Source organism: Miniopterus natalensis, chromosome 8, assembly GCF_054644295.1.
Source record: "Miniopterus natalensis isolate mMinNat1 chromosome 8, mMinNat1.hap1, whole genome shotgun sequence".
Classification (NCBI taxonomy): Eukaryota; Metazoa; Chordata; class Mammalia; order Chiroptera; family Miniopteridae; genus Miniopterus; species Miniopterus natalensis.
The window spans coordinates 8148848-8172948 of record NC_142088.1 but is presented as its reverse complement, the minus strand read 5'-3'; the positions used below and the strand labels follow the sequence as shown (position 1 = coordinate 8172948).

General features: G+C 35.2%; 1 protein-coding gene across 3 annotated transcripts in view; it reads right to left on the bottom strand.

Moving 5' to 3' along the window:
• CUL3 (cullin 3) overlaps positions 1-24101 on the bottom strand; it is an 82646-nt gene that overhangs the window by 37743 nt on the left and 20802 nt on the right. The window contains exons 1-3 of one of the 3 annotated variants that reach the window (XM_016197707.2): positions 22876-22940; positions 21590-21740; positions 3125-3238 (exon numbers count right to left, since the gene is read on the bottom strand). In XM_016197707.2, the coding sequence (XP_016053193.1) occupies positions 3125-3238; positions 21590-21637 (162 nt within the window). In that variant the 5' untranslated portion in view covers positions 21638-21740; positions 22876-22940. Of the gene's footprint in view, positions 1-3124; positions 3239-21589; positions 21741-22875; positions 23074-24101 lie in introns of those variants that run through there. The other 2 variants (XM_087819560.1, XM_087819561.1) reach the window with 2 other exon arrangements.

Here is a 24101-nt window from a genome sequence, read left to right as displayed (position 1 = left end):
AGACTCCAAGATGAGAGAGAAGGATCTCAGCAGGGAAGTAACATGATCACGTGCTTTAAAACAGTAACTCTAGGAGCAATAAGGAAAGAAGACTAGGAGCGCAATGAATGTTCTAAGACTAGTTACCAAATGAAGGGAAATGAAGGGTAGTAGGTATAAAAAAACAGAGAAATTGAAAATTCTAGAAATACATGATGGAGAGAGAGAAAGAGAAGAAATTGACAAGAATATGTCCCAGGTTTCTGGCATAAACAAATGAAATGACACTGATTATGAGCTCACTTGGAAATGCCAAGTTTGAAATACCTCTCAGACAATGAAGGGAACCATCAGCTAGACAAATGAATGAGTCTGAATTTCAGAGAAAGAGGCTGGAGATGTAATTTGGGAATCATCTGCACAGAGGCACTAAGTGAAGCTATCATAGAAAAGGTGTAGTACCAGGAGAAGGCAACCTAGGACGAAGCCCCGAGAACACCTCTGTTTAAGGGGCAAAGGAGGAAGAATGGCCGAGAAGGAAAGGTCAGAAAGGTAGGTGCATACCAAGGTAGGTGCATACCAAGGGAGTGCTTCGTCACAGAAATTAAGGACGCAACATGTTAAAAGACAAGACTGGTCAACTGTGTCAAATACCGCTTAAAAAAAAAATCCAGTAGCATGATAACTAGCAGTGATCTTTGCCTTCGTCAATGTGCAGATCCAATGATCCTGAGGGCAAGACTGAACATAATAGTTGAGAGAGAAGCTTAACTGGAACATATTCAAGTGAACGAAAGATGAGAAAAGGCAGGTAACAAGTGCCAACAGTTCTTATGAGACATCTAGCTGTGAGTGTCAATGCAGAGGCCCAAAGAAAATGTGGTAGGACTCTGAGGATGTGAATGGCCCAAACATATCTAGAGCTGTTGAGTAGGCCTGAAAAAAAGGCAGAACCTGAAAATACTTCAGGTTTTTCACAAGCTAGAAAGGGATGTGATCCTTAGCACAGGTGGAAAACTGGCTTTTGCCAGAGACACTACCCTCTATTAAAACAGGAAGGAAAAAGAAAAACACAAAAGAAGAGAAAATACAAGTAAAATTGTAGATTCAGTGGCAAGGCACAAACAGCTTTCACCTGATGCTTTCTCTTTTCTCTGAAAGGTAGAAGGCAAGACCACTGATTAAAACACCTTGCTGACCGGTCACTAATACACTCATGTTTCCACATCTGAATGTTGCTGACTGGTCACGAGATAGCTCATGTCTGCACTTACATTAATTTAAGTAATTTTAAACACCTTGCTGACCAAAGTAGCCGGCTGCACTGGAGAGTTCTGGCTTGAAATAGGTCAGCAAAGGAAGCAAGGGGACCAGCAGGAGAGATGGAGGTTTGAAAAGAAACAACTACTTCACAGTGGTGGAATGAGCTGACTAGAGAAAGAGTGAGACTGCCCGCAGTGTGGAGGGCTGACTGGAGGTTTGTTACACTGTACAAATACAGGCGCTCATCTACTCTGTGTGGGGTTTCCTCCAGCAGAGGCTCAGGAAAGGTTTAAGTTGCTGGATTTATCCAATGTTGTAGCACTACCAGATGGGTTTGATGAAAGGTTGAAGGGACAAGAAATATTAACACTAGTTAATTTTTACTGAGTACATATGGTCCAGCGCCCTGCAAGTGCTTTACATGAATGGCTCCTTTAAGCCTCATGGCTACTCTACCCAGTTGGTACAATATAATTTTCATTTTATAAATGAAGAAGCTGAGGAATGAACTTGACAATGGTCACCTGACAGGTAGCATTCAAGGTCTGAGATTTCATGAGACAAAAAACAAAACAAAACTGAAATAAAACAAATTTTAAAAATAACATGATATAAGATCGTGTGTGTGTATAATTTTAAAATATTCCTTGTATCAGAACAATGAACCATGAAATTACAAGTGGTTTTCTCTTAGTTTTAGTGTTAGACAGTGCTAGAATGTGAAGACTCACCAAGTCCAGAACTTAGAGAACAGCAATAAGCTAACTTATTTCACATTTATATCTCAGACATTATGATATGTTTTCATGTGCTTTCTCATTTCCTCAAAATGTCAACATAACATGAATCTATATCCTGAAGAGATTGAAAATGAGGCTCAAAAAAGACTAAACAATTTGTTACACCTTTTATTAAATCCCTGAAAAATGAAGTATCCTATCCCTCACCTCCTTGTCACTAGGCCCTACAAAACCGTGGGTAACAAACAGGCCTAACTGAATTCATCAGCAGAATAAAAAACGTTACAGCTGTTTGCTCTCATTGAAAAGTCTTTCCGAATGTTGCTTTATTCTATCAAGCAAAAGAAACTAGGAAAGCTCTCACCTCTGTATTACAACTAAAGAAAGCAAAATATAAATTTAAAAAGCAAAGAGCAAAAGCTTAGAAGAAAATCAATCTTTCCAATTCCCAAATACCAAAACTGACGTAACAAGACATTGATGAATTAGTTTCATTCTATCATCATACTAAAGTTAAAAAAAAGATAGTTTAACCTCCTTAAAAGTAAGTAGGCACCTTAGCTCAAAAGTCAATGTTTTCCAAACTGTCATGCTGAACAAGATATTTTTGACTGACAGAAACAAAAAACAGTAATAATTGGTGAAACATGGAATATATATCTGAAGGATATATATAGCGCCAGGATTTACTATTAGGAAAGATAGATGGCAGCTATTAGAGTATAATTATTACAAAAGTACTCGTATTAATGGCATCCCCTATCAGTAAAGATGTAAGGACATTAGGTTTAAAAATTTTGTAACAGAATATTCACCTTTCATCTATCATGTTGTCATTTAACCACCTTTAGTCAAGAAGAGATGTTAATAAAGCTTTTCAATATATCCCATTTTGAAGCAAAAATGCTAGATACTGAGGGAAAAAATTACATCTTCCCCTTTCAGTCTTTCATTCTAATCAGTAAGTATATGAAAAACTAAAACTTTTACATATTAAGGTGACTCTTGCAAAGGAAATATTGTTTATTTTTTAAAAAGCACCTCCACTCTGACATATACTATTCCACTAAATGTAACAAAGAAAACATTGTTTTGAAATGTCTAACTTCTTAAAGGAAAAACAATAAAAAAGCTCTACTTACCATATACATTAGTATGTCTCTAATCATCACCATAGCTGTTTGATGATCATTCCAAGCTTGATTTAGCGTTTGAAGAAAGTTGTTATTCAATGAATTAAGTACATCCTCTCGCACCTATTAACAGAAGAGTTCATTACAGTTTGTTTATACACACATATGTGCGCGCGCTTATACGTTTACATGCACTTATCTGTTCAATAAAACAATGAAGTGGACTCAATTTTAAATTAAAGAAATGTGTTACAGACCGGTAGAAATGTTTTAAGTTATAATATAAGCTATATACAGATGACTAACAAGTGGGTTTTGTACAGTCCAGATCCTTCCCTTCACCTCCAGAATCATAAAGCAATCTCCTGGGCATTTCTAAACATCACAGTCAGAAAAAAATCCTGAATACTTATAAGGAACTAAAAAGCTCTACAGAACTGGCCCTGGGCTATTGCTTAAACTCCTTCCCTGTCCCATCTTTGGAGAATGCTGAGACCACTGATTCTGGAGTCAAATTACCTGGGCTGGAATCCCAGCTCCCTGACTAGCTGTGTGATTTTGGATAAATTATTCTCTATGCTTCAGTTTCCACATATGTGGGATAGTGTCCATTTTGTAGGATTGTTGTAAGGACTGAATTAACACTTAGAACAGTGCCTGGCACTCATTAAATACTCAGTGAACATGAACGATTAATTTAGTACACTCTACCTACAATGGAGCTGCATACAGCAAATGTGCTCTGCCATTTCTTCTACCTTCAATCACAGCTCACTCCCTCATTTTTTTCTACTCAAGTTTCACCTCCAGACATGCTTCCCCTGAACCTTCCTATTTCAAAACACCACCCCTATCTTTACTCCTTTACCCTACAGTTTATTTTTCTCCCAGTACTCATCACTAGTTACTATATTACTAGTTTATTGCTTCTCCCACCAAAATGTAAGCTCCAGAGCAGCAGGGATTGTCTTTTCCATGTGTGCCTCCCACACCTTCAGCAGTGCCTGGCATATGTAAGACCCTTATTTCATCCCCATCCTCCAATACCATGATCCACTTCCAACACGGTATACTCTTCCAGGGTATCTGTCTTTGCATATAAAGTTCCCAAGTCTGAAATGCCTTCCTAAATGAAGTCCTGACTATGCAGATTTTCAAGAGTTCCTTCACATCGTCCAGAAGCATGCTGCCACCTTCTCCAGGAAGAGGTTACTGGCCACTACTTCTTCCCGCTATGCTATCAGTCTGATGGAAAGAGTATTTAATTAGGAAACAGAATTTAGACTCTGCTTCTAGAAGTAATGTGTTTGTCTTTTAAGTTCCTATAATTCTTTCGTTGGACTATATTGCCAAACTCTCCAGTTATTCAAACCCAACGAACCCTCCTTGGTCTAGCTCAATTCTCATTAACTCTAGCCTAACCAGACAGCTTTATCTCCAAACATCTTTTATCATAAATAATCTGCAGTAGTAAACATTTTTTCAGGTTGGGGAGAATCTGAAGTCATGGTGTTTTTTTGAGAAACAAATTATATAATACATGTATTGAGAAATATACAGATACCTATAAACCTGAATTCTAAACACAGTAAATAAAATGTCATTGCATATTATAACTAGTATAAACAAGTGGTTGGAAGTAGCAAACACTGAAAGAAAATACAAATAACACACTATTCCCAACACATAGGAGAGTAAGTTCAAATTGAGAAAACTGTACCTAATTTATTTTTTCTTATATATTACAGGAACAGAGGTTCTAGTGATGGGACAATACATCTATTCTACTAAACACATAGTATAAAAACCACTAGCCTATACCACATAATTTAGAATTTTATTATATATTTAATCTTTTGTTTACAATTGTATTTTGTCTTGTACACAAGATGTATTTCAAAGCTTCTGGACTTCAAAATACATCACCCAGAAATTCTTCCATAAATATGTTGACTGTATCAAAAGTGATAAATGCGAAGTGGATAAATCATTTATTTCAACTCATTAAGTCTACCACTTGGCAGATACAAATTCCCAAAGTAGCTAACACTAAACCCCCCCCCCCAAACATAGCAAGTTGAAAATGTAGCTATTTACAAAATTCTTCACCAAAAATTCATATCCTTTCACTGAACCACTAAATTTTAAGTGTCAATTAAATTAAGATCATGACAATATCAGAGAAACTGTACTACGTAACAAAAACAAAATTATATACTCCAAACACCAGAATACCTAGCAATTATTCTTAAGAAACTTAAACTCTGTATACCCCTTTATGATAAAAATCAAGTTCTGTGTTACCTACACTAAAGTCACCCTGATTTTGGAACACAGAAACGTGCTTGGTTTATTTGTTTGGGTAAATGAAAAAGTGACCAAATTAAAAAGTTATAAAACATGTTTTTCAGAATCATTAATATACTCTAAAATAAAATATATCAACAAGTATTTATATTTATACTTGACTTTCTGCAAAATAAGAATGTGACCAACTATCATGTGTCATAAATAAAACTTTATTTACATTGAACTTCAAAAATTATCCTCACAAATCAATGATCTTGCATATTACTTAGCAAAAATAGCTAGTCAGAGTTAATTTTGTTATATTTTTAATGACTATATGCACACACACACGCCTAAGACATAAAATAAATACCTTAGATACAACACTTGGTGTAATCTCCCCCTTTAAGAAAAAAAAAAAGTTTTTACTGAATTCAGAGAGTGAAAGTGAGAGAGATAGAAACATCAATGAGAGAGAGAGTCATTGATCGGCTGCCTCCTGCATGTCCCCTATTGGGGATGGAGCCCACACCCTGATGTGCCCTGATAGGGAATCGAACCCTGACTTCCTGGTTCATACGTCAACGCTCAACCACTGAGTCACGCTGGCCAAGCGCTGTAATCTCTTAATTATTCAAATCACTCTATGAGCAATGAATGGATATTTGTTCAAATATGTAGAATAAAATGGTAGGATTCAGATGAAAATTCAACCTTTATGAAAATTAAAACAGGCTTTTAAACAGAAAAGTTAGAATATAAATGAAAAATATATATTAAATGAAAAAAATTGACTTCATTTTATGAATTATTAACGTAACAAAACAGAAATTTTCAAAAAGAGAAAGTGGAGGCAGTGTGTGTAAGTAACGTTTAGTCTCACAACTCAACATAACCGTTAATTTCTGCACCAGCAAAGGCCAATGGGAAGTAAACCCTGCTGTAGAGGTGACCCCAGAATCAAAGGGGCCCACAGACAAGTATGAGCAGCATTATTACTTAAGAAAACCTCCAAGAAAGCTACCCAGATGGAGAGCTGGAATTTGAAGGGTGAGACAAGCAAGAACAAGTAACACAGCCATAGAAGGTGAGGTCAACTGTGACAAAGAGTCTAAAATGAGCAGTTGAAAACTGAGGGCTGTGCATGGCACTTAAGCCTTGCAAAGAATTAAGCAATATATAGACAATAGTTCAAAACAATGTATCATTTGAAGAGCAATAGATTTTGATCAAGAGAATGAGAAGGCAAGACACAGACCAGGAGAAAATATTTGCAAGATATTATCTGATAAAGGACTGTTAAACCTTGTTTCTTAGCCTATTGAGGATGTTAAGTATACACTGAGGACTTACTGTGTACAAAGAATTCATAAAACTCAACGAGAAAACAAATGACACAGTTTAAAAAAATAGCTAAAGGCCCTGGCTGGTTAGGCTCAATAGTTAAGAGCGTCGGCCTGCAAAATGAAGGGTCCTGGGTTTGATTCTGGCCAAGGGCATGTACCTTGGTTGCAAGCTTGATCCCTGGCTCTGGTAGGTGTGAAGGAGACCAATCGATGTGTCTCTCTCACATCAATGTTTCTCTCCCCACCCCCTGCTTCCACTCTCTCCGAAAAAGCAATGGAAAAAATATCCTCAGGTGAGGATTTAAAAAAAAAAAAAAAAAATGTAAAAGACCTGGATGCCGCACCAAAAAATCCAGATGGCAAATAAGCATATGAAAAGATGTTCAATATCTGATCACTAAGGAAATGCAAATTAAAACGAGATACTACTACATATCAATTAGGATGGATAAAATCCCAAACACTGACAACACCAAATGTTGGCAACGATGTAGATAACAGGCACTCTCATTCACTGTTGGTGGAAATGCAAAAATAGGACCAATCATTCTGGAAGACAGTTTGGCAGTTTCTTAAAAAAACAGACATATTCTTACCATAATAATCCAGCAACTCTGCTCCTCGGTATAAATACCAAAGGAGTTGACAACTTATATATCCACACAAAACCTCCCACACAGATATTTATAGCAGGTTTATTCATAATTCCCAAAACTTCAAAACAACCAAGATGCCCTTCAGTAGATGAATAGTTACATCCAGACAACAGAATATTATTTAGCACTAAAAAGAAATGAGCTATCAAGCAAGGAAAAGACATGAAGGAACATTAAGTGCATATTATCAACTGAAAAACGACAATCTGAAAAGGCTACATACCATGATTCCAGCTGCTATATAACATTCTGGAAAAGGCAGAACTATGGGGACTGTAAAATCACCTGTTGCCAGGGGTTAGGGTGTAGGGAGCAATGAAAAGGCAGTGAGGCTATTCTGTTTGGTACTATAAGAGATACATTTCATTATTCTTTTGTTAAAACCCACACCATGTACACCAAGAGTGACCCCTAATGTAAACTACAGGCTGGGTGACAAATGTACTACTCCAGTGTGAGATGCAGAAAGTAGGGGAGGCTGTGTGTGTGTGTGTGTGTGTGTGTGTGTGTGTGTGTGTGTGTGTGTGTGTATAGGCAGGAAGTACATGAAAAATCTCTGTACCTTCTGCTCAATTTTACTTGTGAACATAAAACTGCTCTAAAAAATAAAGTCTATTTTAAAAAAAGTTTGGGGTGGGTGGAAGGGTCTACCTAAGATCCAAAGAAAGAGAATCTGTTTTGTTTTGTTAAAAAAAAAAAGTTACCCAGGTGACTCTGATATAACAGCCAAGATTAGCCAACTACTGGCTTAGAAGAACCACATTAGCCATTTCTGTTCCTTCCCTTTGCAGAATTTCTTCAACATGAACATGTTTTTATATAGTTAAAATAATAATATTCATACAATTCTGAGTCCTGATTTTTTTAAGTCATTAAGTAACATTAACAAACATTAATCTTTGCTTTAGGAGAAAAATATCTAGTTCAAGCAAATCATTTCCAAAACACCATAGTAATCCAAAGAAAAGGTCTATTAGAAACAAATACAAGAAAAAAATGTCATCTAAGATTTAAAGCAACTTCTACATAACACCAAAAACATGACCTATAAAAGAAAAAATAAACTGTGCTCTATCAAAATTAAAAGCTTGTTCTGCACATACTATGAAAACAATAAAAAGACAAGCTATAGATTAGGAAAAAATATCAAATACCTTGTATCTAGAATATATATTTTAAAAAACCCTCTTACAAGTAAAAAAAGCAAACAATTAAAAAATGGGCAAAAGACTTGAACAAACACTTCATCAAAAAAGACATATATAAATAGGCAATTCTGCACATGAAAAAATATTCAACATTAGCTATGAAGGGACTGCAAATTAAAACCATCAGCCCTGGAGGGGTGGCTCAGTTGGTTGAAGCCTCCCTGTACACCAAAAAAGGTTGCAGGTTTGATCCCAAGTCAGGGCACATCTGTGTACTCCAGGAGCGAACAACTGATGTTTCTCTCACATGGATGTTTCCTGCTTTCTCGCTCTCCCCCCCCTTCATCTCTTTCTCAAAATCAGTGAAAAAACAATAACACACATATCCTTGAGTGAGGATTAAAAGAAAAAAAAGATCATAATGAGATATAACCACACATCCAATAGAATGGCTAACATAAAATATACTGACAATGCCAAGTGCTGAAAAGATTCCCAGCAACTAGAACTCTTATACATCACAAAAGTAGTAAGGGAACACAAAATGGTACAGCCCCAGAGGAAAACAGTTTGGCAGTATCTTATGAAGTTAAATATACACTTAGCATATGACCCAGCAATCCCACTCCTAGGTAGTTATCCTAGAGAAATGAAAATTTACATTCAAAACACCTGTACCTGCATGTTCCAAGCAGCTCTATTCAAAACAAGAAACTGTATACAATGTAAAGGTCTTTCAGCTAGTAAATAGGTAAATGGATAAGCAAACTATGGTACATTCATATAATGAAATATTACTCAGCAATAAAAAGAAAAACTATTGATACATAAAACAGCTTGGATCAATCTCAAAATAATTGTGCTGATGAATGAAAGAAGTTAGTCTCAAAAGGTTACAAACTGTATGATTCCATTTAAATCACATTCTTGAGAAAAAACTACAGTGACAGAACAGAGTGGTTGCCAAGTGTTAGAGATGGGAGGAAGGTGTGACTGTAAAGGGAAAATGGAGTTTTCTGGTGTGAGGGAACGTTTTATATTGATTGTGATAGGTGTTACGCGAATCTACACATGGAATAAAATTCACAGAAATGTACATGAAAATAAAAGGCTAATTTTATTGTACATTGATTTTTTAAAACTTGCAATTGTGATTCCCAAGTTGGGTCCTATTTTATTACTATACCATAAACATAAGCTATGATACCACAATCTTTACTCATAAAAGCAACTTGAATGATAAGCAATGAAAGAAATGCGAATTATTTTTATAAATGACCCTGCACTAATTCAAACTGGCATGCTACATTCTTCATTTCTGTGAATATAGTTTTTCCTGTTTTTTTTCTTACACCCTTAGCAAAGATTAAAGTGGAATTACCAAGTCAAAAGGAAATCTTTATTTTTTGACGTAATAAAACATGTTTACTGAAAATTAATGCCCAAGTTGCAAAAAACACATCTTCAAATCAATCAAATTACTGGCCCAGGGAAAGGGAGATGTATGGAAAGGGCAACAGGAAAGGCCAGCAGGCATGGACCTGCCCTTGAGTCTTCACACCCAAGGGTCTTCCTATTGGCAAGGAAGGGGGACCCTGGGCCAGCAGCTCTTGGCTGGTTGGAGAGTGAAGGACATTAATAATCCACATAGTACCCCCACCTAACACACACACACACAATTATTTTTGATCATTAATTAAAATTTTTTCACCCTCTAAATTTCAATGCCTGAGGCAAAATCCCAGGCAGCCAATCTTAATAGAATGTCTAGGTAACACAAAGAAATTCATCAGCTAAAACCAATTATAAAGATTTTAGTTCTAAAGTTTGCTGAAATTAGAACTGAGCCATATAATTAATGATGGTAGGGATTACTGAAACTTAAGGTCTTTCTTCTTTAAAAGTCTCAAAACCCAAGACAATATTTAATTCAAATATTAATTAATTCTCTGAAGTACAGATATTTGTATTTAGCATTATTTTGCATCAAAATAGACATCAGGTATTAAAAATTTTAAATGTGGCAAGAATACCAGGAGCACATGCTAATTATACAAAGAGCATTAAAAAGTATCATAGGGATACTATAATTTTAGCAGGTATGACCTCCTAGGAATCTGTAGTATTTTAACATTCACCCAGGAGCTAAAACAATGAAATGGGTATTTGTAAGCAATTGCCCAGGGCAGCTACTAACTAGTTACTCAACTTATCTGGTCTGTAGCTCCTCTTACTTGTAATATGACTGGGGTTGATTAGATCAATAACACACCAAGCTCCATTAAGATGCTTTAGTGCCACTGCAGGACAGGCTCCATTTCCTCTGACTGAACATGACTTCTATTGGTTGTATATGATTTTAGAAGTGTTGTTGGTTTCCGACTGTTTTAAAATAACAGAGAGCCACTGAATTTCTGCTATGTACCTTTTTGGCTCTAAATTCTGAAATATACTGCTTGTTTCTTCTGATGAAACCAGAATATTTACATAAATATGCAACATTTACCATAATTTAAAAAAAAGAATTTAAGTTACCATTTATAACATTTGAATTTTTTCAGGGTCCTCCATATGTGATTTGGGGGCTTGTTACTTTGCAAATTTTACCAGTTATATAAATCTAATTTTTCAAGAAATGCCATTAAAGAATTATTCTTAAAGATCTCAAAAACGTTTCACTTCATCCCACCAGAGTGAAGTGACATAAACCTGTCAATAAGTGTCTTAGTACAGAAGCTAAGTCATGGAATATAAAGGACATTTCTCTCTGTCCTACCCCAAGAATTCCTGATCTTAAAGATTAAAAGGAGGTAGGGCAATGTGTTGCTATTATTATATAATTGCCACATACAGTGAATAGAGGCAACACAGGAGTACAGATGCTGAAAAACACCTCTGCCTGATTCAAATCACAGATCCAACATTTAGCATGTGTGCCCTTGAGCAACATAATTACTTTGTGTACCAGTTTTTATAAAATAGGAATAACATCTCACCTACTTCAAGGAGGTATTTGTAGATAAAATGAGTTAACAAACACAAAATGCTTAGAACAGTGTCTGGCGTACAGTAAATGCCATATAAGCATTTTCTACTATTATTTATTGTATTACATATTCGTAATATATTCAAATACGTATTTGAATCTTAACTCAAAGCGTGTTATGGTCAAGATCATCAACAGCATTTGGAAGCCTGTTAGAAATGCACACTCAGAATCTACATTTTAACAAAGTGACCAGGAAGTTCGTAAGTGCCTTAAATTTTGAGAAACAAGTGACACAAGACACTTATTCACACACACATGTTCACATATTTTATACAGTATTTTCTAAACTCTCAATTTCCACTTGATTCTTGCTTTCCTTTCCTCTGTATGACAGATATTCATCCATAACTAGAAAGAATCATTTTATTCCATACTTCGAGGAGCTTATAATGTAGCCAATCTCTTACTTACATAAGTTATATTCAATATAAGTTTGGTGAATAGATGTTGCTATCTCTCATAACACATATAATACCTTAAGATTTCTGTATTTCAAAACAAGCTTCTACTAAGGTAACTTTCTAAGAATTCATTAATGGCAAGTGATTCCTGAATGACATAAAATTCACTGCCCTCTTGATATTTTCTAGAATGACAGGATTGTTCTCATTGTCACTAAATTTTTAGAATAAAGGTGGCAAATCTTGACCAGAGGAATCATAACAATATCATTAACAAAACAAGATACCACTGCAGGGAAAACGTTTCTTCTTGCTGTGGGAAGATTCTTCTCTAAGCAACTTACTAATGTTTAAAGAGTTAGTAATATCAGTTTAAGCATTTCGCAAAGAGCACACTACTTGCAATTTCAAAAAATTAATTCAAAACAACACATAAATTTTTCCCCAAACTAACAACTCAAATACTTAATGATTACTTCCAACAAGCAAAGCAGGATGCTAGGCACCTGTGGTGGATAAAAAATACGCTCAGCCACTTTATAATCTCTATGGGGAAAAGGAGAAAAGAGGAGCCTAATAGTAGCATTCATGTGACTTCAATACAAAGTAAATACAATGACTAGCAATAGAGAAGTCCTGAGGTTCAAAGGAGAGCACACAGTGAGAATTAGGACAGCACATTTTCATAATTTCAAACATAAAGAAAATCTGCTACATGTTTAAGCAAATAATCATCTAAATTTGGTATTGTTTTTTAAAAAACTCATTCTTAGTGCAAATACTGTTTTTTAAAAAATAACACACCCTAGAAAATCAGAATTTCTCTATGAGTACAAAGTAATGCCATTAAAAAATGGAAACTTTTAATCTACTCGTTTAAAGAGGAAACAAAAAGAAAATAGTAGATACCACAGGACAACATGAATTATCATTTGTAAAGTACTCCATTTCCAATGGTTAAGACAATAAGATGTACATTAAAAGCCATTATAGCATAGGTACTCTAAACAATGGAGACACTGGCAGAATAAGTAGTATGGCAATATGGCAATGAGTCTTTTTGTTCTCGAGTACCACGGGGGGGGGGGGGGGGGAACCATAGCTTCACAAGATCACAGTAGACTGAAAAACTCCAGTCTAAAAAACTAGAGGTATACAGCCCCAAAATTATACTGCGCTTTTAAATGGTTAAACACACTCTGCTTAAACAGTGGTTAGATTCAGTAATTAATTTGGGTAGGTAGAAGTATTATCCCACATATAGAAGGCAGTTCATGGAAGGCAGTTCACAGATATAAACCAAGAAGATGGATTCCACTTGAATGCTAGTAACATTCTTAGAGATTCATTTCAAAGACAATTCTGAGTGCCAACTATATGAAGGAGCTGAAGACACAAACATTAATGAAAAACAGGTCCTAGCTTGTTTATTCACCTGTTTAATAAATACTAAGAATGCCACTAGAGAATACAACAGAAAGCGGTGATTATAGTCTACTCAACGATGTAAGGAGAAATAACTGGAGTTTAATACAGGCAAACTTGCTAAGTAACACTTTAAATGTGGTTCTAATCCAACATCTTTTCCTACTAATCCTTTCACAGTAGAAGCTACTCAACTTCCTACGCCCCATATCCCAAGGTTGCTAACTCCTATTCCCCACCCTTTCCCCAGCAATTTCTTCCTCTGTGGGGATGACCCCATTCACATTCCAGTGACTCTGCCACATTTTATTCATTAAGGGTCTACATGTAGCTCACAGCCCTCTTCTGACTCCTGCCATCACCCTAAATTCCTCCAACATTCAATGTGACGGATTCTCAGTTTCTCGGGCAACTTGAAGTAAAGATGGCAGGATGAAAGAGAAGTCGCAACAAAGCACTGAAAACGGCACTCCACCTAAACGTTTACTCTGTCTTCTCCAGTCTCTCTTAGAGGATTAGGAACTAAAGGCCCCTACCACTCACAGAATAAAAGCTGCACCCCTACAATGTCTTTCAAAACTTTGTCCAAGTAACTCTCATTATCATTTCCCACACGTGCACTTGAAGTCCTTTATGTTCCATCTACACCAGCAATTTTCAACATTCTTCATCTCATGGAACACATAAACTAATTACAAAAAAAAAAAAAAAGAGTTAAAATTTAATTTACTAAACTTTTTTTTTTTAATTTAAAAAAAAAAAGGTTACCTACCCTTTGTGCTCCAAGGTGACTTTTTTTTTTTTTTTTAAATCAGGGGAATACTTATACATAAGGATTTCTGGTACCAAGAAATCAGATGCAACCTTATTATGCAATGTGACCACTAAGATTCAACTCCATTATATGACCTATATATTTACGGTTCAAGATGGGGCATTCACACTGAATGGCTATTGTTGTGTTGGCTGTTGTCATTTTTAAAATCTGGCAATCTAAGGGAAAAGACGTCAGTGGTCTTGATTAAATAGTCAGGTATTACATGTTTTAAAAATTCTTATGGAATGCTGGTTGAAAATCGTTGGTCTACACTGATCTACCTGAACAAGGCTCATACCTACCTGCCATTTTTCCTACTGAGACTATTTTTGGCCTTTGTTTATTCAAATGGTGAGTCTTTAATGATCCTTTAAAGCTCATTAAGTGACCTTTTCTTTCTGCCTTGCTCTGCATTCCTTGGGCACAACAATTCCCCTTCAAATCTGATTACCTCAATACCTGATGACAAGCATGATCTTAATTAATTTTTTGGTGGCTGAAACACCAGAGAGAGGATCTGTGGGCCTCTGAATCTGTATTAATTAATGAAAATATTATTTTCGAGTGTCTTTATCAGCGTCCTTCATAATTCACTGTGATCATTATATTTATAACATATTTTATATAGAAATGCCATTAAAAAGCTCTCTACACTCATTCACATTTGTTTAAAGGGAAGAAAAAGCACTAAAAAAGCTTTATTATAGAAGCTGAATCTGTTTAATTGGCGTACGAAATAGTCTAGAGCTTACCATAAAATTACCAACTTAATTTCCATATGCAATTAAAATATCCTCACATAAACATCTTAATTTACCTACAAATAAACACAGTATCTAAAACTCTGGCTAGTCTCGTTTTCCCTCTAAAACTGGGGAAAAAATTAATATATTAAAACAGTAGTTTACACAGAGACAACATTTTCAGCATGTGAGACCCTACGTACAAAAAATAAACAGTAGGGTATTATTCTACAAAGAAATCAGTTTACCAAAAAAAAAAAAAAAAATTCCAAAAAGTCAGTCACGTAAATATTGAAACTATCCCTCCTCAAGGCTTCAGTTTTTCTATCTATAAAACAAAGAACTTAGAACTAAGCAGGATTACAAGGCACAGATTCAAGTATGTAGGTCCAAAGCCAGTTCTGCAAAAGCGGGGATCTTCAATATACCGCAAATACTCAGTAGACCAGTACCTGGCATGCAGTAGGTCCTCAATAGGCAGTTTTCAGAAGGAATGAAAAGTGAGCAGGATGCAGCTCCTCTTATTTTGCCTTCCTCCCCATCCAATCAAAGTTAAGATATTATTTGAAAAATAGGACATATGGAAAGATTTTGAAAGCCACTGAAATAAATGTTCTTTTTAGCAATAAGAAGCTGTTTCTTCTAGCAGAGTTAAAAAGTCAACATCTTTTTTTGTTCAGTTACTTTTCTAAGAGGACAACAAACCTTCAAAGTATTAAGAATTAGCTTTTAGCCCAGCCGGGCATGGCTCAGCGGTTGAGCATCAACCTAGGATCCAGGAGATCGGGGTTCGATTTCCGGTCAGGGCACATGCCCGGGTTGCAGGCTAGGCAGCCAATCAATGTCTCTCTCAGCATTGATGTTTCTATCTCTCTCGCCCTCCTTTCCTCTCTCTGAAATCAATAAAGATATGTTAAAAAAAAAAAAATTACTTTAAAAGAATTAGCTTTTATAAGCTCATTTATGAGGCTTCCATATTATTAAATTACTATAGAGTAATATTTGAAAGAGAATGGGAAATGAAGCATAAAACAAATCTAAGAAACCTGTTAAGCATCACAAAATTGAGATAAAATTCTTGACACATTAAAACAAAAGAAAGTTTCTCCCATGACTTTAAGAAACAATTAAAAATGGAAATGTTTTTATTCTAAACACATATTATGGCACAGGAATTATGATCCTCCTAAATCTCAAAAACCCAAAGTTGTCCAGACACATACTCATTATATAATTTTAAAACTCATTCAGGCTAACAAAACCAATCCCAATCTCATTTTATAAATTAATGATCTGAAGTTCAGAAAAGTCTAGTAATTTGTTCAAGACTGTTGGTGGTGGAATTAGCCCAAAAGTCCAGTTCTTCCTACTTTCTACCCAGTACTTTTCTGCTAGAGCTGCTTCTAAGTTATTTCTTATTAAACATGGAATGCTCAGCAGCGAGTACAAGAAAAGGCAAGTCCTAGATTAATGTACTGTGAGCTTAAAGACTGTCAAGTTTAAACCCCAAATAGGAATCTTCTAAAAGGAGGTAATCGCCCCAAAACAGAACACCTTAAATATTTTGTAATTTTTGCTTTCAATTATCAATAAATCTGTAGAAAAATTTTTACAAAGACAACTCAACTCTTACCTAACCCTGTCCACAACTAACAAAACTGACTACCCCATTTCTGAATTGAAAATTGTCTTTTAACATAAAACACACACTAAACACTTTGGCCATTTTTCAGTCTCCATAGCAATCCTCAAACTACCTGAAATGTTTCAGTTCATCAGAGTTCAATCTGCATCCCTCATTTCTTTTTCCTGTGTGATTTCATCCACTTCCAGGGCTTTAAATATCATCTATATGCTCTTAATTCCTAAATTTACATTCCCAATCCAAACTTCTGAGCACTAATCTGCATACCCAATTTCATCAGCATCTTAAAAGTAACTGTCCAAATGGAGCCAATTTTGTTTTACCCCAAATGTGTATCAAGAAATGGAATTGTTGAATTGTCCAAGAGCCCCAAACCTAGAAATCATCTTGGATTCTTCCCTCTTCTTCATTCTGTATAATCAATCCATAGGCAACAGTCTTTCTACATCTGAAATTTTTCTTGAAACTGAAAACTTTTATTTATCCCCATTGGCACCTGAAGCTATTAAATTATTCCTCTGTTCCCCTCATTTCAACTCTTGAGCCCTCCATTTTTGAGCTCTTTGACTTATTTACCACACAGCAAACAGAGTAATATTTAAAAAACCTACATCAGATCATGTCATTGTCTTGCTTAAAATCCTTTCAGGGCTTCCTATTGTACATATGAAGTATGTACATGTAAGTTTAAAGCCCTTATACCCAACCTTCAAGGCCTGCCACCATCTGGCTTCTGCTTCTCTCTCCAATCTCATCTTGTCCTACTCTTCCTCACTACCAATTCTTAATTTGCTATTCACAACAGGCTTCCCCCACCCCCAATTTCTCCAGTCCAGAAATGCGCAAAAGATGGCCTGCTGTCTTTTTAAAACAAAGTTTTCTTGAAATACCTTGACAAAGAACATATGGCTCAGAAAGCTGAAAATATTGACTGACAGGTCCTTTACAGGGCCAAAAAAAGAAAAAGTTTTACAGGCACTCTTTTTGCTTGGAATGCTCTTCAGCCCACTTGTCTCATGAGCACCTTTTTCATGCTTCAAGTCCCAGTTTAAACATCACCACTTCCTCAAAGAGCCCTTTCTTGGCCTATGTAGTTGCCCTCATCATTTTTCTCTATCTTTGTACCCTGTTTTCTTCATTATATTGTATAACTGAATACTTGGTTATCTGTTCCATGATAACATGGGCGATCAGATGCATTCTATTTACCAACATATTTCTTATACCTAAGTCAGAACCTGGCAAATAATAAATACCTTTGAATATTGAATTCTGTGAGAAGTCTTACAAGGATACATTTGACAAAATGATCTATAAATTAAAAATTCTTAAAACTGGAAAGTAGAACTTCCCCCCCCAATATAACCATGCTTTTAAAGTTATTTTATTTAGAAAAAAGGTTAAAGAAAAAATAATCCCTGTGAATTCTGAAATGTTTTTATATTTACTAAAATAAGACAAGATTTTTCTTATGGCAAGACACAAAGGCCCTCATTTTTGCTTTGTGGTCTTGAGAAATTCACTGAATTCCGTTGGGTCTCAGTTTCCTTAAAGGGAATATTCTTCTACAAAGAAAACACTACCAAGAAAGAGAAATTAGCATTTTGCTTTTCTATGCCTGCTTAAAATCTGTGAACTCGTTTCTAAAGTCCAATAGTCAGATACTTTCATTCCAAAGAAATGTTCTCCCTTCAGATGCCCTTTAGTAGTCTGCACCACTCTGCTTTACCAAAAGTGGTTCTCAGAATGTTCACTATTCTCATCCTGAAATCAGAGTACCAATAAACTATAATAAACCAACCCCGATTCCATTGATTCCATGTAAAAATTCTACTTCCTTTGAGTTTGTCAAAATGAAAAGATAGGTTCTGGCTATCTACGCCACAGCACTAAAACACTAAAAGGTTCACTACAGTACAACCTTTAAGCAAAGATTCACTTTGCTTAAGTAAAATTGTACACACATGCATCAGGCAGTTCAAGCTAACTGCTAAAACCAGAGAACAAAAACTGATGAAGAGATCATGTAGTAATGCTTTCAAAACACAAAGGGATAATATAGTCTGTAAGACTGAAGATAGTTACACTGACACCACAGAACCCTAAACCACTCCTTCATCTTACAGTCAGAAGGTGCAATGTTGAGAACACTGATACTCGTTTTCATGCAACTACACTTAGCAGAAACATTTCTAAAAGTCCCATCTGGTAGAATAAGTGTTAAGACTTCCTGTATCAGGGGACAAACATTTTGGGCTACTGTATGATGACCCTGCTTTTCAGTTAATAGACTTCTTTTGGCAGTGTCTCCATACAGTAGTATTTATAGTTTCATAGGAGTAAATTTTTCGTAAAATCAAATAAGATAAACGGAAAACATAAAAATGTAAGCACAGATACCAGCAGAGTTTCAAAAAGTTAATTCAATTGAAATAAAGAATTAAGGTATGCTGAAATTGGTACATTTCCTAGCTTAAGCTGGTTAAATGAGTGTTTGAATGAAAAAAATTAAAGAACATTTTCAGATGCTGGTGACACATGATTATTGCCTGTGTAAAAAAAATGAAGAATTTAGCATATACATTTTTAATTTCTTTAGCATCTTTAACTTGAATTGCATGTTCTCTGGAATATACTGGGGAACTGCCCATATTTTGAAATAACAGTTAACCTTAGATATAGGATCACTTTAAAGAACTGAAAGTATACTAAAGCTCTCAGTTACTATGAAATTATTTGTTCACATGACTTCAATTTCTACCTAACCATGTTGGAGAGTCCAAAAATCAATCATTTAAACACTGACCTCACACTCTGGCCTCCTCTCTCCACTTTTTGGATAAGCCAATTCTCAATCACAGCACAATAACTACAGATGTTTTTTCTGTATCTGTGCCCAAGCTGCAAAGCAATGCTTAAAAAATAAAAAATAAACCACACATTCAGTTCATTTCCTACTGAGCTCTTTCCTTAGTATATTCTCCACAAGGACTACTCCAAGACTCTTCTTCTCATTTTCAGAAGATGCATGGCTTACTTATTAGATTCATAATAGTTTTAGAACTAAAGACTTAGAGATACTACTGCCAATTCCTTCATTTTAGTTACATAAACTAAGACCTGGAGTTGAAAGGACTATAGCTTTACAAACACTGAGCCAATTTACTTGAAGCCCCAGATGCACCCTCAAGGCCAGCATATTTATTGCACTTCGATCCATTCTCTATGTATGACTCAGGAGCCAACTTACGGAGAAGTCAAGAACTGAGCCTGAAGCAACACTATGTTTCACTTAGGCCATTTACTAGCTGTGTGCATCTGGACAAATCACTAATTCTCTGTGCCTGTTTTTTCACTCGTAAAATAGCAATAATAGTACTATCTGGATCACTGGATTGTGACCGTTAACTACGTTAATACTTGTAAAATGCATTAGAACTGGACCTGGCACATAGTAATTAAGAGTCAGTTGTGATTGTTATAATCATTTCCTACAGGACTCTGGCAAATATAGCGTGCCTCTCTCTTCTACCTTTACTTCCCTATTATTCCCAACTCTTCCCACATCCAAGAACTCAATTGCTCCAATCTCTTCCTCCTTCAACAGCTTCAAGCAAAACGCTTCCACTCTTTTCCTTCTTTCGTTTGATGCCAAGCTTCTTAAGTTAGTCGTCTTTATTTTCCCATACCTATTTAACCACGGTTTGCTCTTGAAGATTCATCCCTTGGATCTGGGATTTTCGTGTTCTTTAAACTCCCAATACTTATTCCTCAAGATATGCTACTACCAAACGCCAAATCTTGCTCTTCAGTGTTGAGCTCCTCCCCAAGCTCTAAACCTGTGTATCTCCAAACATGTTATTTCTACTTGAGCATCTTATTACTATCTCACGTTCAATTTTCCTCAAATGTAAAATAATTTCTAAGGTGACTGCCAACTATAAAAATTTCCAGTATAATCTAAAACAAATCTGTCATTTCCTCTACTTATTCCAAATCAGTTTTCCACTATTACTTCACAATATTTCTATTGGTGACACCATTAATTCTCCCAGTAACCAAATTCTATCTTAGTATCTTACTTTAGAATTTCTGACATCATCCATTCATATCTAGCCTATCACTTTACTCAGATTTCTCCGGGTTTTCTCTTGCTTCTAGCAAATAATCTCCCAATTCTACGTATCTACCAATTCCATCTTAATCTTCCTAAAATATTATGTCACATTATCATCCACTTAAAAAAGTACAATAAACTGCCACTATTAAGTCCAAATCCCTTAACTTGGCAATCAAGTTTTTTTCCAATCTGTTCCCAAACCATTTTTGCAACACGATGATCCACTAATCCCCATAAAATTATTATATACCTCAATCAAACTCTATTTACCTCCTAAGTGAACATTTCTGTATAATCATGTGACATCTGCAATCCTTGGAATACCTTCCACCTTGTTGACTTATATCCCAAATTTGTCATGGCTGAATTCAGTTTGATCCTTTCTCATGAAATCTTACAGCCCAGGGTAACTAATTTACCACTTAATTATATAATACCTCACACTGTTACCTAATGTGTATATCACATCTCACATCAGAGTAAAAACAAACTTAGGAAAGAATAGTATCATATATCTCTTTGCATCCACTGTACTTTCCTAGAACGTTGTGTATAGTAGGCACTTAAAAAACTGCTGAATTGAATGAAGAACACAATCATCTGCTTTATGAGATACTAGCTATTGCTCATGTAATCCCACTTAAAGACTTGCAGAAGGAAGAGTAGAAATAAAAAGTGACTATTTTGTAACCACTAGAGTAATAATGATTCATGCAAGAATCATCAATGGATGCTAAAACCATCACATAAAAGTTTCTTGGGGAACAGGATATTTATACAGTCTCAAAATATATCTGAACAAATTACTTATGAATTACAAAGGGAAAAAAGGTACCTTTACAGTGGAGAAATCTGGCGGACACCAAGTGATCAAAGTTAACATCACCAATAATGGGATAAACTGACATCATGTGCCTCCTGATGTGATGCACTGAGGACACAACATCACTTATGTATTATTCCTGCCAAAAATGCATAACCTGAAACTAGTCATGAGGAAACAATCAGACAAACCAAAAACTGAGGGACAATCTATAAAACAACTGACCTATACTCTTCAAAAATGTCAATGTGTTGAAAGACAAAGAAAGGCTGAGGAACTGTGTATGTGATCCTGGATTGGATCCTGGATCAGAGAACTGCTATAAAGGACATCACTGCTACACAGGACAAGGGTGAATTTATATGTGGACTGTATCAGATAACAGTATTATATTAATGTTAAGCTACCTGACACTGAACATTGTTCTTTGGTTAAATAAGAGAATTTCCTTGTTCTTAAGAGAAACATTCCCAAGTATTTGAGGGTAAATAAATCTAAAACTTATTCTCTAATTGTTCAGTAATAATATCAATAATTGTAATAACAACAAGATTGGCAAAAATGTGGCAAAATGTTAACACTGGTGAATCTACAATAAAAGAGATCATTGTACTATTGATGCAACTTTTCCATTTTTTCAAAAATAAAATTTAAAAAATACCCTAATACCACACAAAAACTTTGTGAAGTTTTTATTTATCTGTGGTATTTACCTTTCATCTGACAATCTTAAAGCAAGACATACTTGCAGTGAGCTTGCTCTATAAAAAACATACGTTCTAAAAATAAGATACATCTTTTTGGAACCAAAGAACTATTTTATAATGTTAACAGCCCACCACTATTTTTTTTTTTTAAGTCACATTTCTATAGTAAAACTCAGTTAAAATGAATAAAGTCAATTTCAAATGGTGAAAAGTCTTAGACAATATAACAATGTAGTTTTAGTATTTTCAACCAGACAGAGAAAGTGGAGAAATCTAATATTGGTTGATTAAGCATTTTAAGGAAAATAATGATAATCTATAATTAACATATTAATAAATAAGCATTTGTAAATTACTGAAAGTTTGCTTCCTTAATTATGATTATAGAGAATATTGATCACAAATTTCATCTTCAATTATCAAAAATTCTGATTTAGCTGATTATAAGTTTTAGTAAGGTTTGTAATACAGCCATTGTTATTTCTATAGGCTTCCTGGAGTCTTTAAAAATACTTCTGGTCATAGTAAAATATGGTATAAAGGATTTTCTAGATTCAATATAATTAGCAACAGTCCTTTAAAATTGGATACCTTATTTATGAGATGTTCGGTAACAACTTCTCTTAGTCCAGTGTAGAGCTTTTCTCCATGTTTATGCAAAACCATTGTATATGCATTTCTATAGAGCTCCTCAAAACTAAGACCACTGTTATTCTTACGCTGGATTTCTTGAATTGCATTTTTCAGAAGGTCCCAAATGCTGTTTACATATTTTTCATCCATGGTCATCTGTAATATCCAAAAGAGAAAAAGAGACAAAAAAAAAACAAAAAACCAATGGTTGAAAATTTGTCTGTATTTGTCCATATAGTAAATATTTCATTATATGGCTATGATGATACAGCTGTATGACTTATAAGAATGTTAACAATCTGTTTTAGCAGAAATAAATACATTTTAAAATAGTTTTTAGAGTTGAAACAATTTTTTTAAAAATCCTTTAAGACCTCCCTCCCTCATCTGCAGCAGAACCCCTCCACTTTAAATAAAAATCACAATCCTTGATGTTAATACTTGCTTTAGCAGAAAGTGTAAAATGTCTTTCCCCTAAGTTTATTTAGTAAAACACAAGCAAAGAGATTTCCTCTCCTGAAAATTTACAGAGCTCCTTAGCAAATTAAAGATTAGAAAAAGGCCTGCAATTAAAAACAAAACAAAAATAAAACCCACCACATTCTCTGTTTAACCTAGCATTCTCTCATTTTCCTCCTTTTCCAGCTTAGACTCCATGGTCCATCATTTGTAAACTACCTTTTATATAACATTTGTAAGTCACTTGTCCTTCTCTTCCTCCCTCCCAAAACATGCCATTCTAAGCCTCAACTGCCCGCCTAGACTGCACCTGCAACCATGTAGTTGAAAGTAAATGAAGAGTAACACATACACCCATGTCCAGTTCATCTCAGTTTAAATTCATGACCACTAATCACAAGTGGGCCCTTACTGCAACCCCACAATCCTACTTTACTAGTCTATTGACCCAACTATCCTAGATGATTTTATATCATCTCTTCAGATAGTGACCTGTCTCCTGTTCCAAGAAAAGGGAAAACCTGAAAAGAAACTGTACAAACACCATATCCCCTAACCTAGTTGACTGCATACCAATACAATCTGCCAGTTCTTATGCTCAATGTGCCCAGTTCTTATATTCAAATTATAGCCCAGGGACCAAAAACACAGGCAAATTCTAGGAACTTGTTAGAAATGGAGAATTTCAGACCCCAACCTAGACCTATAGAACCATAACTTGCATT